At 35.4% G+C, this 20937-nt stretch overlaps 1 protein-coding gene across 1 annotated transcript; it reads left to right on the forward strand.

Annotated features, from left to right (window-relative positions):
• The first annotated feature begins 8722 nt into the window (after positions 1–8722).
• Positions 8723–9598, forward strand: LOC308617548 (coiled-coil-helix-coiled-coil-helix domain-containing protein 5-like). Its single transcript, XM_081234735.1, has one exon. The coding sequence runs from the start codon at positions 8891–8893 to the stop codon at positions 9428–9430; it is 540 nt and encodes a 179-aa protein (XP_081090861.1). The 5' UTR covers positions 8723–8890; the 3' UTR covers positions 9431–9598.
• The last annotated feature ends 11339 nt before the right edge of the window (positions 9599–20937 follow it).

Raw genomic sequence — 20937 nt, forward strand, 5'->3', positions numbered from 1 at the left:
AGTCTAATCAGTACATGATTTATGGTGGGGATAAAAGGTCAGAATATCTGAAAGATAGATTTAGAGTGGTCAGTATAGGATACCTGTATATAGACTAGCATATATAGAGAAGTGGTAGCTTTGTTTTTTAAATTATTTTTTTAACAAAGGAGAATTTATACTTATGCATAACAATGTGCTGATTTGCCATTTGGTCTGTGGGATGTGAAGGACTTAAGTGAAGAGAAAGATAATTATAATTTATTGAGGATATACCATGTTCTACCCACTATGCTATTCATTTTATTCCCTTTATGTTGTGATAGCTTCACAATAACTCTCTGAGGTCCCATCATGAACCCCACAAAGGTTTGGTCTCTATAAGTAAGACTTTAGCTTATTGATTTTTCTTTCTCCTTCCTGTGTTCACCTGCTGTTTAAAAAATATATATATAAAAAGCCTACTCTGTGGTCAGTAATATTGATGGTATAAAAATCATGATCTCTCTCACGTGTGTTGGGTCTTACACAAATGAATATATCTCCATTAGCAGAATTTCTAGTCAGTGGCTGAGAGGGAAATGGTTTTAGGTGAGAGGAAACAGTGTGGGCCAGGATAACACTAACAATACCTGTATCTCTCTAGGCATAAAGTATGTGTGTCACAAAGGAAGTCGTCAACAAAATGAACAAGCAACCTATGGAATGGGATAAAATATTTGCACATCATATATCTGTTAAGGGGTTAATATCCAAAATATATAAAGAAGTCATAAAAATCAATAGCAAATAAATAAATAGGGACTTCCCTGGTGGCGCAGTGGTTAAGAATCTGCCTGCCAATGCCGGCGACATGGTTTTGAGCCCTTGTCTGGGAAGATCCCACATGCCACGGAGCAACTAAGCCCGTGCGCCACAACTACTGAAGCCCGCATGCCTAGAGACTGTGCTCCACAACAAGAGAAGACACTGCAAATGAGAAGCCCGCACACCGCAGCGAAAAGTAACCCCTGCTTGCCACAACTAGAGAAAGCCCACACAGAGCAATGAAGACCCAATGCAGTCAAAAATAAATAAATAAATAAATTTATTTTAAAATAAACATAATTTTTTAAAAAAAAGAAAGAAATAATCCAATTGAAGAATGGGCAAAAAACCTGAAAAGACATTTTTTTTTTCCCAAAAAGACAAACAAATGGCCAACAGGTACAGGAAAAGATGATCTATATCACTAATCATTAGAGAAATGCAAATCAAAACCACAAAAAAATACTACTTCATACCAGTTAGAGTGACTGTTATCAAAAAGACAAGAGATAGCAAGAGTTGGTGAGTATGTGAAGAAAAGGGAACCCTCATGGACAGTTGGTGGGAATGTAAATTGGTGCAGCCACTATGGAAAATAGTATGGAAGTTCTTCAAAAAATTAAAAATAAAACTACTATATGATTCAGCAATCTTACTGCTAAAGGAATTAAAAACAGTGTCTCAAAGAGACATCTGCACCTCCATATTCATTGCAGCATTATTCACAATAGCCAAAATATGGAAACAGCAGATGTTGTCAACAGATGAATGTGTCAACAGATGAATAGATAAAGAAGATGTATGTAGTATGCATATTACTCAGTCATGAGAAAGAAGGGGATCTTGTCATTTGGGAAAACATGGATAGACATTGAGGACATTATGCTAAGTGAAATAAGTCTGATAGAGAAAGACAAATACTGTATGATACCACTTATATGTGAAATCTAAAAAAGCTGAACCAATAGAAACAAAGAGTAGAATGGTAGTTACCAGAGTGGGAGGTAGAGAAAATGGGAGATGTTGGTCAAAGAGTATAAATTTCTAGTTATAAGATGAATAGATTCTGGGCATCTAATGTACAGCATAGTGATTATAGTTAATAATACTATCTTACATACTTGAAAGTTACTTGGAGAGTAGATCCTGGATGTTCTCACCACACACACAAAAATAAATAGTATTTAGGTGATATGATTTAGGTGTTACCTGATGCTGTGGTGGTAATTGTTTTACAATATATAAGTCTATTAAATCAAGACACTGTACCTCTTAAACTTGCACATCATTATAGGTCAATTACATATATCTCAGTAAAGGTGGAAAACAATAAAGTAGGTGTGTCATGTCTCCACATTAACTGTTTGAACATGTTTTCTAACATCTCGCAGATCAGTAACTAGTATGATACAATTTTACCTATTCTAATAGTGAGGTCAACTTAATTAAAAAGAAAAAATGGGGGCTTATCTTTTCTCTTTGAGCTTGTGTTCAATCTTCAGTCTCTGAATTCTAAGTCTTTGAAGAATCCCCTTACATCCTAGTTGAGTAACTAAAAAATGTTCAGTTTCTCACTATATCCATGAGTTAACGTGAGTACAGCTGATGTACAAAACACCCATAATGGTTTAACAGAGCCCAGAACCGTTTGAGATGAAAGAAACAGACTAGTGTTATATGGGTGTTCTGTTTAGATTTATATTAACAAAACGTCTCAAGTAAGAGCTAGAAAGGTACTTTTCAATTTTAATCCAGTTCAAAACTGCAACATCTCTGTTTAAGACTGAACATCTCCCTGAATTGTGTTTGTCAGATTTTATAGTTCTAAGAGAGAAAAACATTTACCAAAGATTCTTGGTAAACACTATTTAAATCATTTTGATGTAAATTTTTCCTTGACATATTTCCAAAGTTTTCCTCCAAAACAAGCGTTTCAAAATAAAAGAGAAGTATGTTTAAAATCATGAATAAAAATGAAAACGTTTGAAAAAATGTCCGGAGGTCTGAACTCAAATATGCTAATTAGTCTTATCAGTCCAATATACTTTGCCAAAACAATCTTCTGCTTGATTTTAGTGTTGTTTTTCAGTGAAGATCAGTTTTTGGATATCTTTCAAAAAGAATGAGAAAGAACAAGGAAAACAGAATAGAATGAAGAGCTATCTGCATATGATATGACAATGCATGGGATTATTATTTCACTTCAGAACATTATATACAGATTTGGGTACAATTCTAAATGGAGAAGACTGTATATGGTTATTTCTACTTGAATATTCATCAAACTTATTTTTATTATTTCACCATGGAATAGATTCTTCTATAAACACTACTTTCTTATTCTACCTAGATTCCCACACTCAGAATACTGGTATGTGTTTATGGATGTGAACAAAACTAACCAAATACAATCTACGAAATTATGGGGAAGACATAGAGAAAGAAAAAAGTAAGCTCAAAGTAGTCAGGAAGGTAAGTATGTAAGAGAATGTCCTTGTTCTTGAGAAGTAGGTGCTAAAATGGTCAGGGAATAAGGAAGTGTGATGTCTGCAACTTAATCTTAAAGGTTTAGATTTAAATGTATATATTATTATATTATTTACATGTATATTTAAAGAGAGAAGAAGAGAGGAAGAGAGAGAGCATGAGTGAGCAAGTTGGCAAAGTGTTAATTGTTAAACATGGCTGGAGGAAGCAAGAAAGTTCTTTGTAAATTTTTAACAACTTTTCTGCAACCCAGAAGTTATTTTAGGATAAAATATTAATGTATAAAATAGCAACATGAAAGAAAAAATCATTAGGAGTTGACAGTAGGAAACAGAAGTTCTATTGCATTTAATTGCTTTGACATTCAATTTCTTCAGAGATGTTCTCTCGGTGAATTAGAACTCTTTTTCCTTTCATCAGGAAAACTCTGACATCAAACATAATATATAACAAATATAAATCAAATAAACATGGAGCTAGCATGATTAAACTGGAAACATGGGACATTTAGCTTCTCTTCACCTTTTTAATCCTATATTGGTCTCTGTTGTAGCTCAGGCTGCCATAACAAAATACTATAAACTGAGTGGCTTAAACAACAGAAATTTATTTTCTTAGAGTTCTGAAGGCTAGAAGCCCAAGATCAAGGTTCTGGCTAATCTGTTTCTGGTGAGAACTCTCTGCCTGGTCATCTCACTATGTTCTCATATGGCCTTTCCTCAGTGCTTGCATGTGGAGAGAGAGAGAAAAAGAGAGCTCTCTGGTGTCTCTTCTTATAAGGACACTAATCCTGTCAGAACACAATCCCACCCTTAGGACTTCATTTCACCTCATCACTTCCTTAGAGGCCTCGTCTCCAAATATAATCCCATTGGGGTTAAGTCTTGAGGATATGAATTTTGGAGGGAAACAAACATTCAGTCTATAACAAAGAAAAGAAAACCAGGTTCTCAAGAAACAGAGAATCAATACTTTATACTATATGCTAAATTGTTTTTATGGTGTAGAGTACAATTATATGGGATAATATTCCTGACTCCAGCCCATACTTCTCTCAGCAAAGCATCATCCTATATTTTATTGTGACGCTATTTTCTCAAAAATCTGTAGCAAGTGAAGTACCCCACATGGTTTCCTTATTCTTGTTTTCTATGACTTGGTTAATATATTTGCTATGATAACATAGTATGAAGTATCATCATGATATATTATGGCTTTTATTTCCTTAGTGTTGATTCCATTTATATTCTGTTTTGTGTTAAGAATTTAGTCATCTGGGCATTATATAGGCTGATTCTAAAAGTTGAAAAACATAAATTGCAATTAAATTGGCATGTCTAGGTAAATAACTTTTACAACAGTGTCAAGTGGTGTGATATAATTATGTCTCCTTTTCTACAATGACAACCCCATTGATACTGCTAGGAGAATGTTAAAATCAATTTTTACTTCTTACTGAGTTTCAGATAGTAAAAATCATGACCCATTTTTGTTTTCTTCATATTTTTACCTTTTTTTTTTTTTTTTTTTTTTTTTTTTACTACCTGGGGTTTCTAAATGCTTTCATTTTGTTTTGTTTTTCTTGTTGTAAAAAAGAAACATATGTTTTCTTTGTCACATCTTCTAGCTTCATGCTCATTCCATCTATTGCTTAAAATCCATTCTATTTTTCCTATAGAAGGTCACTGGCTTCCTGTTTTAATTTGGACAAGTAATTTGATATGTGGACCATAATTGCTTATGCAGATGTTTGTTTTACTTGGAGTTTTGGATTGATTTCTTTTATTTCAAGTTTTGATCATAGCCTTGATTTTATCTCTTCTCTCAGTCATATTACCTGTTCTTCAGAGTTTGTTTGTTTGTTTTGCCTGGAGACTTTTCTGCTGAAGTCCATGTTCTTATGATCTGTCTGAACTGGTTACTTTCTGATTTACACACCTATCATCCTGGGTCAAAAATTCATAAGTTTCTGGGTTGTTGAATTCACCCCTTTATTGATCTAATGTTGTCTTTATTTTTGACACTCCCCCTCTCATTTTGATGCAGTATATTCTATAAGTTAAGGTTCAATCAGAGAAGCAGAGCCAACATAGATGAAAGAATAAATTCTTGGGATCAGACCACATATATTAGTGGGAGCTGGCAAAGAAGTCTATGGAAGACTGATGCCGTTTTATCTGGTGGTGGACCTGAAGTTGTTGTAGGTCTATAAGGTTAGTAGTTAGGGAAAAAAGTTGAATATGGAGTAGAAGAGAGAACAAAAACAAACTGGAATCTATGAGAAAAAATTGGAATCCACGAGGAAAAACTGGAACCAACGTCTGAGTCTTACCTCCTCCAATCTTGATGATATGAGTGTCCTACCCTAGGAACAGATACCCTCCACCAGGGAGCAACATCTATACCTGAAGCTAAGGAAGAGATCTGGCAGGATCTGAAAGAGCTGTGGGTCTGGCTGCCTCTGCATTCCACAAGGTGACTCAGCAGATCAGCGACAATGTATGTGAGCTGCAAGGTTCTTGACATCTGCTAATGACCTACAGAGATTAACAGCCACTACTTGGCTTCCACTGTCCAAGTCTTGTGCAATTTCTCTTTTGCCCTACCCTCATCCAGAAATAAATAGGAAACAGAATTCTGGAAGACCTAGTTCTAGCTTAACTAAGTTGACACCGTAGAAAGATACCATAGTCTTCCCATTATCAACTTGACATTCAACTTGAGTTTTTTTTTTTTTTTTAACGTCTTTATTGGAGTATAATTGCATTACAGTGGTGTGTTAGTTTCTGCTGTATAACAAAGTGAATAAGCTATACATAAACATATATCCCCATATCTTCTCCCTCTTGCGTCTCCTTCCTACCTTCCCTATCCCACCCGTCTAGGTGGACACAAAGAACTTGAGTTTTTAACTTCCAAATAAAGACATAGAAAAATCATGTTTCTTGCTAACAACAGAACACATGATAACCATCTCACGAGAAGGGAAAACAATATCCCTCTGGCCATCTTTGGATAAAGCTCTTTTCTTTTCTAGATTTCACATTCCCTCTTGGAAGCTCTGAGCTTAAACGTTGAGATATAAGGTTAATTATTATTAATTATGCATATTTTATGTTAGTGAGGGAATGAGAGAATAATATTTAATTTTTTTTTAATTTAAAAAATCAGTTAATATATAACTAATATATTCATGTTAATGTAATGAAGAATATTCATAACAGTATAGTTCTAATTTCTTCAACTTATGTTGTCATTGTGCATTTTTGAAGATTAGAATGGAATTACCTGTCTTCCTCGTCATAATGTATGCTCTGTAAAAGGAAAGACTATATTGGAATTGTTTATTACTTTATCCCCAAGGACAACAGCTGACACAGAGCAGGTATTTAGATAGCATTTGATTAGTATTACACTGTTTGTGTATGCATGTGTTTGTGCATATGTGTAAATGTGCACATACCTTGATGTTCTTGGATGTTTTAAGAAGAACAGCTTTCAAGTTGAATGCTGCCTGAAGAAGTTGAGCTATGGTACAGATATGATTTCACATGCAATTTCCCAACATCTACACTAACTAATGTCCTCTCTTGCCCCTTTGTGCCATTTTGGTCTCCAGCTAAAGCCACTTGCAGTTCTGCTGTTTGAAGGTTTCAAGACTGCTTTGATGTGAATTCCCCTTCATAAATATTTTCTTTCTTTTTTTTTTTTTTTGTTCATTGGAGCAACCCAGTGAGGTATCCAGAACAGCTATTATTATTTTTCTAATTTACAATTAAGGAAAGACCCAGAAAAGAAGTTGTGTCATCAGTGGTCATAAGAACTCAAATTCAGGTCTTCTATTACTCCAGTGTTCCTAGCACTATAACATATTGGTATTTCACAATTTTAAATGTTTACTAATGGACTGAACTTGAATAACACACTACTGGAAACATCAAATGGATTTCCTCTTCCTACAGCTGTGGTTTTGAAACCACATAATATTGCTCAAGGGGTAAACTAAATGTAAGTTTCTCTGCTATAGTTCAGTAATATGACACAGGATTAGAAACATATAAAAATTACCAAGAAAGTTAGTTACTGAAAGCATTTCTAGACATTTGGCATGACCCATTTTAGTGTTGCAAAGTGTTTTTGATTTTTGGTCTTTATTGTACAGGATTTGGCTGTTATTCTGGCCCCTTTGTCACCAATACTGACTCTCTGGGTATGTCCTTCAGAGTCCCTCCCTCACATCTCTGTGGATTAGGAAACCAAAAGTGGTATCTCATTTTCTCTACTAAAGGACCTTCTTCAACATTTTGAAATGTTGATGACATTTACAGAACACAACCCTGAAAAAATAGCCATGTGCTTTGGGTTTGTCAAATTCTTACCCAAAGCAAGTATTCAATATGCAAAGAGAGATTTTAAAAATGCCAGCACAGTCATTTTTAATTAGTGGACATTCTTTGTCAGGAAGGTAGGGCTTCACATTTCTTCAGGTATGAAGTTATATATGAATATTTTCTGTCTCTTTCTACTTAAAAAACAAACAAATAAATAAAACCTCTTCATTTTATAATTAGACTAGAGTGAACTTAACTTCAAATTCTGATACTCAGATTTTCTGGGAACAAGTCATCATTCTATTAAATCTGTTCCTCATTACAAGGGGTATCTATTACCTGAATAAATGTTTTCAAGATCTTTTTCCATGGCATGCCTTTGCCGTGAGCCAGGCACTGTGGCATTGTACACCATTACCAGATTATCCAAAGGAGCTCAGAGGGTTCATAACACAGTGATGATTTTCTTTATTCTGAAATATCATTTACCATCTCTACAAGGGAGTACCTAGATTGATTTTTGCTTCATGTGTTTCTGTATTTTCAAAATTAAAGGATTGTATATTTCTTATTGTCTGAACGTCCAGAAGCAAAAAGAGAAGTTCATTAAACAGGCTCCCAAAAAACAAATTTGGACCAAAACACTTAGTACTAAATCCTATTTGGTTATAAAACCAGTATTAAGCAGGTGGCCACCAGGAATCTAATTGTTCTTGCTCATGATAGAATTCTGGAATAGATACTAATTGTGTGGTTTTGCCCTCCCTGGGCTCCAGAATCCTGATTGTAACAGTCAGGTAAATCTATTTTCTGTAATCAACATCTCATGTTGAGTTAGTAAGCCTTCATCTTCTCTGTGGTTTGATCCCTTTTGCCTCAGCAAAATCGTTGCATTCTATTTGCCCTAACATGAGTCATTTCCTTGTCTCAAGGACCTTATTTTAAGTCATGGATGCATAACTATGTATGCATTTGATCAAAGTTTCCTCCCAGTATGATTTTAAAAATCAATCTCTCTCAAGAGAATTTCTGCTTCAGGAAAGATAGAGTATATGTACTCCTACTGAGTACAACTGAAAACCCCAGACATTACATATAAAACAAACATAGGAAGTAGGGCGCCGCCATGACGGGTTGGGCCTAAAGGGGACGGGGCTGCCTGTCTGCTCTGCGACCGGGAAAATACGAGGCAAGGAGGGCTGGGCTGGGCGCCGCCATGACAACCTGATACCGGAAAAGGCGGGGCTATCCTCCCTCATTGATCCTCCTCCGGCCTCGGCCTCAAGATGACCTCCACTATCTCCCCAGAAGCTTCCAGCCTGCTCCACAGCCCCCAAGGCTCATGCCTTACCTCAAAACCTCCCTGGCCCTATCCCAGGACCCTTCAGACTCTGAGATTTGCCCAAGACCCCATGGGGTGCCACCCCAGACTCAGATCAGAACTCCCTTTCTTGCCTGCTGCCTGGAATTATCCTCAGACTGTCACGTCCCACAGGCAGGCGGCCCTGGAGATCACTGCTCGCTACTGTGGCCGCGAGCTGGAGCAGTATGGCCAGTGTGTGGCAGCCAAGCCTGAGTCATGGCAACGAGACTGTCACCACCTTAAGATGAGCATTGCTCAGTGCACGTCCGCCCACCCCGTCATCCGGCAGATCCGCCAGGCCTGTGCGGAGCCTTTTGAGGCCTTTGAGGAATGTCTTAGACAGAACGAGGCAGCCGTGGGCAACTGTGCAGAACATGTGCGCCGCTTCCTGCAGTGTGCTGAGCAGGTGCAGCCGACACACACCCCCTCTACCGCAGAGGCACAGCCACTTCCTGCCTCCTGAGGACCCTTCAGACAGTAGGAGAACTGGACGTGAGTGACTGGGCTTGATGCCTGCACCCCTGAAGAATGGCCAGGTGGAGTCCTGAGGGCTGTGGACATGGGCCTGGCTTCCCTGGACATCAAGACTCACAATAAATAAAGACTATACCAAAAAAAAAAAAAACACAAACATAAAAATACTTTGAAAGATGAAGAGAAGAAGGCAGACTAGCTAAGAATCTTGAAACCCAAAGAATGACATGGTGATGAGTTCGTGTGTTTTCCTTTTGCCTCATATATCTCAAACTTGGAGCTGAAGAAGCTGGAAACCCAGAAATGCCAACAGCTGTGGAGACAAAAATCCCCAACAAAAGACTGCTCTCTGTAGCCAAAGGCCCAGGAAAGGGGCAGACTTGCAAGAAAGAAAAAAAATAGATAATAACTGCTCTACTCTGGCCAAACATCATAGAGAAATCTGTGGTCTTACCCCAAGCCCAGACAGCAAAGGCGAAGTGAGGGACCTAGATTTCCACTCTTGTTCGATGGTGGAAAGGTACCCCAAACTATCTCTTGGGTGGTGTCAGAGAAGGCTGAGTAGGAAGTTGTAACTTTAATCCCTATTCTGGGAAATGAGTCACCCTTGTTAGGATTTCATCCTCACCTGGAGATAAAGAGAATCTCTCCACTTCCTTTCTAGAGGAGAGTCAGGACTTTCACCATTGTCCACATTACCTTCACTGTGGTGTCAATGGAGGCCACATGAGAAGCAATAATAAAGCACACTACTTTTCTCAGCCAGGATGATATCAGGGGATGTCTAGCGGGGGAGGTGGAATTCCCACATTCATCCAACAGTAACAAGAATTGCCTCTCCCCCTTGGGTGATAATGGAAGGTAGATGGGGAACTTGGACTTCTATCCCCACCTGGCAGTAACAAGTAGGCATTATCTCCTGTCTGTGCAGAGACAGCTAGCTAAAACAGGCTTCAATAAGACCAGAGTCTCATAACATAATACTGAAAATGTCCATGATTTAATAGAATACCACTCATCATGCCAAGAAACAGGAACATCTCTAACTGAATAAAAAAAGACAATCCACAGATGCCAATAACAAGACAATGAAGATATTACAATTATCTGACAAAAATTTCAATATAGCCTTCACAAAAATTCTTCAACAAGCAATTAAAACCACATTGAAAATAGAAAGTAAAATGTACCAGCAAAGAAATAAAAGCTATAAAGTAGAGCAAAATGAAAATTTTAAAACTGAATAATATAATAGCCAACCCCACCTCAAAAGAAAATAAAATCTTCAGAAACCTCAGTGAATGGGCTTTATAGCAGAATGATGAGTTCAGGGAATAGAATCAGTAAATTGGAAGACAGAGCAATAGAAATTACTCAATCTGGTATTATAAAAAATATTAAATATTCATGTCATCAGAGTTCCACAAGGTGAGGAGAAAGAAGGTGGAGCTAAAAAAAAATCCAAAGAAACAATAACTAAAAACTTCCCAAATTTGGCAAAACTATAAATGTACAGATTCAAGACACTAAGAAACAGGTTATCCAAACATGATAAACTCAGAAACATTCACACCAAGACATTTCATAGTTAAATTTATGAAAACTAAAAGTAAATACAAATCTTAAAAGCAGCTAGTGAGAATTGAAATCTTACCTATAGGAGAAAAACAATTTGAACAACTTTAGATTTCTTAGCAGAAATCAGTGGCACAGCATTTTTTTTTTACATGCTGGAAAAAAAAATTGTCAACCCAGAATTCTATATGAAGTGATCATTCCCATCAGAAATGCAGAGAAATTATGATATTTTCCAAGGAAGGAAAATTAAGATAAGTACTTTATCAGCAGAAGTCCTATCCTAAAAGAATGTCTCGATAAAGCTCTCTGTATTAGTTTGGGTTACCATAACAAAATACTACAGACTGACTGACTTAAACAACATTTATTTTCTCATAGTTCTGGGGCTTGAAGTGTGAGATCAGAGAGTCAACATTGTCAATTTCTGGTGAGGTCTCTCCTCCTGCCTAAAGAAAGTGGCTGCCATCTCGCCATGCATGCTCACATGACCCCTTTTCAGTGGAGAGAGACAGAGAGACAGAGAGCAAGCTAGAAAGTGATTGCTAGTTCTTTGGTGTCACTTCTTATAAGGTCACTAATCCTGTCATATCAGGACTCCACCCTTAGGATCTCACTTAACCTTAATTACCTGCTTAGAGACCCTATCTCCAGACACAGCCACACTATGGATTAGGTCCTCAACGTATGAATTTTGGAAAGACACATTTCAGTCCATAGCATTCTCTAAACAAAAAGAAACTGATAAAAGAAGCAAACTTGGAATGTCAGGAAGGAAGATATAGCATGTTACAAGCAAATATATGGGTAAATAAAATACATTTTATGTCTCCTCTTGAGCTTTCTAAGTCATGATTGATGGTTGAGGCAAAAATTATAACACTGACTGATTCAGTTGTACTAAATATATGGGAAATATTTAAAACAATTATATTATAAACAGGAGAGGGAAAAGTGATGTAAAGGGAGGTAAGCTTCAACACTTCACTTGAACTGGTAAACATTCAACATTAGTAGAAATGATATTATACAGATATATACTGTAATACATAAAGCAACCACTAAAAAGCTATATCAAGATATATACTAAAAATCTTGATAGATAAATCAAAAGGAAATTCTTAAAAATTGTCACATTACCTATGGGAAGACAGGTAAAAGAAAACAGACAGAAAATAAAACAAGACCTAAATGACAGACTTAAGACCCAAAATATTAATAATTACATTAAATATACCAATTAAAATACAAAGATTCATAAGGTAGATGAGAAAACATGACCAAGCTACATTCTGTCTATAAAATACTCACTTTAAATATAATAATATAGGTAGGTTAAAAGTACAAACATGGAAAATATATGTCATGAAACATTAATAAAAAAAGAAAAAGCAGGACTGGCTATATTATTATTACATAAAGTAGATTTCAGAAAAAAGAAAATTGCCACGGGCAGAGAAGGGTATTATATAATGACAAAAGAGTGAATACACCAAAAAAGTTATAGTAATGCTAAATGTGTATGCTTCAAGCAATAGAAGTGCAAACTATGTGAAACAAAAGATGATAGAACAGAAAAGATAAGTAGACAAATTCACAGTTTTGCTGGAGACTTCAGCACCCTTCTCTCAACAATTGATAGACCAACTAGACAGAACATCAACAAGGGTCTAGGAGAATTCAACAACATCAACTTTTAAGGTCTGACTGATGTTTATAGAACATTTCTACACAACAGGAGAAGAAAAAAATTTATAAATGCCTCTGGAACATGTATCAAGACAGATCATATGCTGATCTAAGCAAACCTAGACAAATTTAAAAGAATTAAAATACAAAGTGTGTTCTCTGATCACAATGGGATCAAAGTAAAAACCAATATGATAAATATAAAAAGGAGAATCTCCAAATACTTGGAAACTAAACAGTGCATTTCTATGTAATCATTGGGTTAAAGGGGAAGTCTCAAGAAAAATTAAAAAAAAAACACAAAATGAAATGAAAATAAAAATATATCACATTTCTGGGACATAGCTAAATCAATACTGGAAAGGAAATTTATAACACTGAATACACACATTAGAAAAGAGCAAAATCTCAAATCTTCTCACCTCACAAATCTAGAAAAAGGAGAGCAAAAGAAACCTGAAACAAGCATAAGGAAGAAAATAATAAAGATAAAAGTATAAACTGATAGAATTAAAAACAGAAAATTAATAGAGAAAATTAATGAAACAAAAGCTGGTTCTCTGAAAAATCAAAAAAATTGACAAACTTCTAGCAAGATGAACAAAGAAAAAAAAGAGAGAAGATATAAGTTGCCAATTATCAAGAATGAAATGAGGATATCAGTACAAAGCCTACAGAAACCAAAAAGAAAACTACTAAGAATTCTATTTACAAAAATTTGTCACCTGAGGTGAAATAGACACATTTCTCAAAGAGCACAAAGTGTCACAACACTCCAATCAGTAGTAAATAATTTGCATAGCCCTGTAAATATAAATAAAAGTTAATTGTAACTAGATAAAGTTTGTATCTAAACTCCTAAGAAAAAGAAATCTCCAAGTACAGGTGGTTTCCAGAGAATTCTACTAAATTTTTAAGGAATTAACACCAATTCTACAGTCTCTTCCAGGAGAAAGAAGTGAACATTTCTTATTTCTTTATGACATTTGTATTCCTTGATACCAAAAACAAAAAGAATAACACTAATAAAACTACCAATATCTGTCATGAATAGGGATGTAAAACTTTTTATGAAAATATTATTAAATAGAATTCAGCAATATAGGAAAATAGTTCTGCACCATGACTAAGTGGTATTTATTCCTGTAATGGGAGGCTCATTTAATATTTGAAAACTAATCAATGTAATTCAGTATATTAACAGGATACAGAAGAAAAATCACAAGATTATATCATTAATGCAGTAAAAGTACTTGGCAAAATTCAACACCAAATCATGATAATAATTTTCAGAAAAAATAGCAATGAAGGAAACTCTATAAGCATGCTAAAGAACACCTATAAATCACTTCCATCTACCATCACATTTAATGGTAAAGGCTGAATGCTTTGCTCCTAAGATCAGAAATGAAGCAAGGACATTCACTTTCACCACCACTATTCAATGTAGTGCAAGAAGGTCTAGACAGAATAATATAAGGCAAACAAAGGAAATAAAAGCATGAGTTTCAATAGAAAGGAAAGGAAGAAGTAAAACAGTCCCTATTTGTAAACACCATGATGGTTTACATAAAAAAAATAAAAAATGCCAAAGAATCTACAATCAACTCTCCTCATCCCCAAATAAAATTCCTAGAAGTAATAAATGAGTTCAGAAAGGTTACAGAATACAAAATAAACATAAAAAATATAAATTATATTTCAGTACACTAGCAATGAGCACATGAATTTAAAATGCAGTGCTGTTTACAATTGCTCAAAAAAATGAAATGAAGGGCTTCCCTGGTGGCGCAGTGGTTGACAGTCCGCCTGCTGATGCAGGGGACACGGGTTCGTGCCCCGGTCTGGGAAGATCCCACATGCCGCGGAGCGGCTGGGCCCGTGAGCCATGGCCGCTGAGCCTGCGCGTCCGGAGCCTGTGCTTCGCAACGGGAGAGGCCACAACAGTGAGAGGCCCGCGTACAGCACAAAAAAAAAAAAAAAAAAAGAAATGAAATACTAAGTTGCAAATTGAACAGAACACCTATAGGACTTGTATGATGAGAGCTATAGAACACTGATGAGAGCAAGCAATGAAGATCTAAATAAATGGAGAGACATACTACACTTAATGGATTCATAGATTCATGTGTTCATGGATTGGAAGACACAACATCATAACCATGCCGATTTTCCCCAAATTGATATACAGGTTTAATGCAATTTCTATCAAAATCCCAGTGAGACTTCTATGTAGGTATAGACAAGACTATTCAATAATTTTCATAGAAAGCAAAAGCACTAAAATAGCTAAAATAATTTTAAAACAGAATAAAGTGAGAAGAATCAGTCTACCTGATTTCAAAACTTTGAAATATAGTCATCAAGATCATTTGGTATTGGTTAGACACAAAGACCAATTCATATTGGCTGTTGGAGTCCTGATTTTCACATCTACCATGGTTTTGAGGCTGCTGGTTCTCAAAGCTACTGCAGAGTTACAGGAGTACAGGTGGATGGAAATAAGGCAAGTTAGGAACATCACACATTTCAACTGTTCTCGTTGGGATCCACCTTTTTTTCATGAACAGGCTACAGACGATTGAAAACCTTTGGTTAATTTCAAAAAGTTGTGAAAATGTTGATTCAGAAAATTTCTGCCAGTGTTCTCATAGCTTTTACAGAGAAATGGATTTTCAGAGGTCTTTATGCTGCTGAAAAGGTTTCTGCCTTTTAAATTTTAATTACTCATGGAAATCAATTCCTGTTTCCCTATACGGACATAAAAATACATATCAATTTTACATTATATAAGTGAATTCACCTTATAAAAGGGTTTTGTTTGTAAGTATTAGAATAGTAATGGAATATGTGGGAAGACATTATGCCATAATCGCAAATTGGAATCAGTAATAATTCATTAGTAATTGGTGTTAAGCTTTATTTCTTCTATGAGTTTTGGAGTTATCAGTATCTGTATTGCAACATGCTTAAAGATGACAAGATGTCTAGAGACGTGGGGTGAGAAAGTGCAGGAATAACAAACATACACATCAGAAGTAGGTATTTTAAGAAAGGAGAAATAGGTCACACACAAAATCATAAAGATGATAGGAACCCCTCTTTTAAAAAATTATATGTTCCATTTTTTGGTCTATTCTTTCCTTTGAAGGTCATTTCCCAAGCTCATCCCCAAGGATATAAAAGTTACACACAGTAAAAACTCAATTAGTATGCCAGAAATGTTAATCGCCCTCTAAACCCACATTAAGTGTCTCCCTTCCTATGGAAATACCAATAATACTTGATTGTTCCCTTTAGAAAAGTGAAAAATAGTTATTGATTGCTGATATAAACTATTTGGTTCACTCTCCTTAACTTCTCATTTTCTCTCTTCTTTCAAGTGCTTGGCAACAAATTAAAAAAATAATTTTGGATTATTTTAAACATTCTGGAAGATATAGAGATATTCTAACAAACAAAATGTATTCAAACAGATCTTTTCAGAACCTTTGTTAAATACCAGTTTTATCTGTAACTACTCAGTCTTTTCCTTCCCATCTTGTCAACTGCTAGCCTAGTGCCACAGAAATTCAATTAGAGAGACCCCTAACATCTGTGTAGTGCTCAGATTCTGAACTCTGCTTATCTCTGCCTGTTTAATTTGGTTACTCATTTCTTTATACTCCCTGACTTCTAGTCAATTGACATCTCTTATTTTTAATTTATTTAGAATGCATATATATGTGTTAACATAAGGTATTTGTTTTACTCTTTCTGACTTACTTCACTCTGTATGACAAATTCTAGGCCCATCCACCTCACTACAAAAAAACTCAATTTTGTATCATTTTATGTAATATTCCATTGTATATATGTGCCACATCTTCTTTATCCATTCATCTGTCGATGGACACTTAGGTTTATTCCATTTCCTGGATATTGTAAATGGAGCTGCAATGAACATCGCGTTACATGACTCATTTTGAATTATGGTTTTCTCAGAATATAGGCCCAATAGTGGGATTGCTGGGTCATATGGAAGTGCTATTTTTAGTTTTTTAAGGAAGCTCCATACTGTTTTTCATAGTGGCTGTATCAATTTACATTCCCACCAACAGTGCAAGAGGTTTCTCTTTTCTCCACATCCTATCCAGCATTTATTGTTTGTAGATTTTTTGATGCTGGACATTCTGACTGGTGTGAGGTTATACCACATTGTAGTTTTGATTTGCATTTCTCTAATGATTAGTGATGTTGAGCATTCTTTCATGTGTTTGTTGGCAATCTGTACACCTTCTTTGGAGAAATGTCTATTTAGGTCTTCTGCCCATTTTTGGCTTGGGTTGTTTGTTTTTTTTGCTATTGAGCTTCATAAACTGCTTGTATATTTTGGAGATTAATCCTTTGTCAGTTGCTTCTTTTGCAAATATTTTCTCCCATTCTGAGGGTTGTCTTTTCATCTTGTTTATGGTTTCCTTTGCTGTGCAAAAGCTTTGAAGTTTCATTAGGTCCCATTTGATTATTTTTATTTCCATTTCTCTAGGAGGTGGGTCAAAAAGGATCTGGCTGTGATTTATGTCATAGAGTGTTCTGCCTAAGTTTTCCTCTAAGAGTTTTAGAGGGTCTGGCCTTACATTTAGGTCTTTAATCCATTTTATTGTTATTATTGTGTATGGTGTTAGGGAGTGTTCTAATTTCATTCTTATACATGTAGTTGTCCATTTTTCCCAGCAGCACTTATTGAAGAGGCTGTCTTTTTTCCATTGTATATTCTTGTCTTCTTTATCAAAAATAAGGTGACCATATGTGCATGGATTTATCTCTAGACTTTCTATCCTGTTCCATTGATCTACATTTCTGTTTTTCTCCCAGGACCATACTGCCTTGATTACTGTAGCTTTGTAGTATAGTCTGAAGTCAGGGAGCCTGATTCCTCCAGCTCTGTTTTTACTTCTCAAGATTGCTTTAGTTATTTGGGGTTTTTTTATGTTTCCACAGAAATTGTGAAATTATCTGTTTAGTTCTGTAAAAAATGCTACTGGTAATTTTATAGGGATTGCATTGAATCTGTAGATTGCTTTAGGTAGTATAGTCATTTTCACAATGTTGATTATTCCAATCCGAGAACATGGTATATCTCTCCATCTGTTTGTATCCTCTTTAATTTCTTTCATCAGTATCATATAGCTTTCTGCATACAGGTCTTTGTTCTCCATAGGTAGGTTTATTCCTTGGTATTTTATTCTCTTTGTTGCAATGGTAAACGGGAGCGTTTCCTTAATTTCTCTTCCAGATTATTCATCATTAGTGTATAGGAATGCAAGAGATTTGTGTGCATTAATTTTATATCCTGTTACTTTCCCAAATTCATTCATTAGCTCTAGTAGATTTCTGGCAGCCTCTTTAGGATTCTCTATGTGTAGTATCATGTCATCTGCAAACAGGGACAGCTTTACTTCTTTTCTGATTTGGATTCTTTTTCTTTCTTTTTCTTCATTAATTGCTGTGGTTAATACTTCCAAAACTATTTTGAATAATAGTGGTGAAAGTGAGTAACCTTGTCTTGTTCTTGATCTTAATTGAAATGGTTTCAGTTTTTCACACTTGAAAACCATGGTGGCTGTGGGTGTGTCTTATACAACCTTTATTATGTTCATGTAAGTTCTCCCTATGCCTACTTTCTGGAGTGTTTTTATTATAAATTGGTGTTAAATTTTGTAGAATGTTTTTCTGCATCTATTGAGATGATCATATGGGTCTTATCTTTCAATTTGTTAATATGGTGTATCACAATGATTAATTTGGGTATTTTGAAGAATCCTTGCATTCCTGGGATAAACCCCACTTGATCATGGTGTATGATCCTTTTAATGTACTGTTGGATTCTGTTTGCTAGTATTTTGTTGAGGATTTTTGCATCTGTGTTCATCAGTGATATTGGCCTGTAATTTTCTTTGTTTGTGACATCTTTGGTTTTGGTATCAGGGTGATGGTGGCCTCATAGAATTAATTTGGGAGTGTTCCTCTCTCTGCTATATTTTGGAAGAGTTTGTGAAGGATAGGTGTTAGCTCTTCTCTAAATGTTTGATAGAATTTGCCTGTGAAGCCATCTGATCCTGGGCTTTTGTTTGCTGGAAGATTTTTAATCACCATCTCAATTTCAGTGCTTGTGATTGGTCTGTTTATATTTTCTCTTTCTTCCTTGTTCAGTCTAAGAATATTGTGCTTTTATAAGAAGTTGTCCATTTCTTCCAGGTTTTCCATTTAACTGGCATATATTTGCTTGTAGTAATCCCTCATGATCCTTTCTATTTCTGCAGTGTCAACTGTTACTTCACTTTTTTCATTTCTCATTCTATTGATGTGTCTTCTCCCTTTTTTCCTTCATGAGTCTGACTAATGGTTTATCAACTTTGTTTATCTTCTCAAAGAAGCGGCTTTTAGTTTTATTGATCTTTGGTATCATTTCCTTCATTTCTTTTTCATTTATTTCTTATCTGATCATTATGATTTCTTTCCTTCTGCTAACTTTGGGGTTTTCTTGTTCTTCTTTCTCTAATTTCTTTAGGTGCAAGTTTAGGTTGTTTATTTGAGACGTTTCTTGTTTCTTGAGGTAGGATTGTATTGCTGTACACTTCCCTTTTACAAGTGTTTTTGCTGCATCCCATAGGTTTTGTGTCATCATGTTTTCATTATCATTTTTTTCTAGGTAGTTTTTGCTTTCCTCTTTCATTTCTTCAGTGATCTCTTGGTTATTTAACAGTGTATTGTTTATCCTCCATGTATTTTTATTTTTTACAGATTTTTTTCCTGTAACTGATATCTAGTCTCATAGTGTTGTGGTCAGAAAACTTACTTCATATGATTTCAATTTTCTTAAATTTACTAAGACTTGATTTGTGACCCAAGAAATGATTTATCCTGGAGAATGTTCCATAAGCACTTCAGAAGAAAGTGTATTCTGTTGTGTTTTGTTTGAATGTCCTATAAATATCAATTAAGTACATCTTGTTTAGTGTGTGATTTAAAGCTTGTGTTTCCTTATTTATTTTCATTTTTGATGATCAGTCCATTGGTAAAAGTGTGGTGTTAAAGATCACTGCTTTGATTGTGTTACTGTCAATTTTCCCTTTTATGGCTGTTAGCTTTTGCCTTATGTGTTGAGGTGCTCCTACGTTGGGTGCAGAAATATTCACAATTGTTATATATCTTCTTCTTGGATTGATCCATTGATCATTATGTAGTGTCCTTCTTTGTCTCTTCTAATAGTCTTTATTTTAAAGTCTATATTTTCTGATATGATAATTGCTATTCCAGCTTTCTTTTGATTTCCATTTTCATGGAATATCTTTTTCCATCCCCTCACTCAGTCTGTAGGTGTTCCCAGGTCTGAAGTGGGTCTATTGTAGACAGTATATATATGGTTCTTGCTTTTTCATCCATTTAGCCAATCTGTGTCTTTCGGTTGGAAAATTTAATCCATTTACATTTACGGTAATTATGGATTTGCATGTTCCTATTCCCATTTTCTTAATTGTCCTTGGCTTGTTATTGCAGGTCTTTTCTTTCTCTTGTGTTTCCTGCCTAGAGAACTTCCATTAGCATTTGTTGTAAAGCTGGTTTAGTTATGCTGAATTATCTTAGCTTTTGCTTGTCTGTAAAGATTTTAATTTCTCCATCAAATCTGATTGAGATCCTTACTGGGTCGAGTAATCTTGGTTGTAGCTTTTTTCCTTTCCTCAGTTTAAATATGTTCTGCCACTCCCTTCTGGCTTGCAGTGTTTCTTCTGAAAGATCAGCTGTTAACCTTATGGGGAATCCCTTGTATGTTATTTGTTGTTTTTCCCTCGCTGCTTTTAATATTTTCCTTTGTATTTAATTTTTGATAGTTTGATTAAAATGTGTCTTGGCCTGTTTCTCCTTGCATTTATCCTGGATGGGACTCTCTGTGTTGCCTGGACTTGACTGACTATTTCCTATCCCATATTAGGGAACATTTCAACTATAATCTCTTCAAATATTTTCTCTCCCTTTCTTTTACTCTTCTTCTGGGATCCCTATAATTCACATGCTAGTGCATTATATGTTCTCCCAGAAGTCTCTGAGATTGTCCTCAATTCTTTTCATTCTTTTTTCTTTATTCTGTTCTTTGGTAGTTATTTCCACTCTTTTATCTTTCAGGTCACTTATCCGTTCTTCTGCCTCAGTTATTCTGCTATTGCTTCCTTCTAGAGAATTCTTAATTTCATT

The sequence above is a fragment of the Mesoplodon bidens genome (genome assembly GCF_964165515.1).
Source record: "Mesoplodon bidens genome assembly, chromosome: 5".
NCBI classification, from domain to species: Eukaryota; Metazoa; Chordata; class Mammalia; order Artiodactyla; family Ziphiidae; genus Mesoplodon; species Mesoplodon bidens.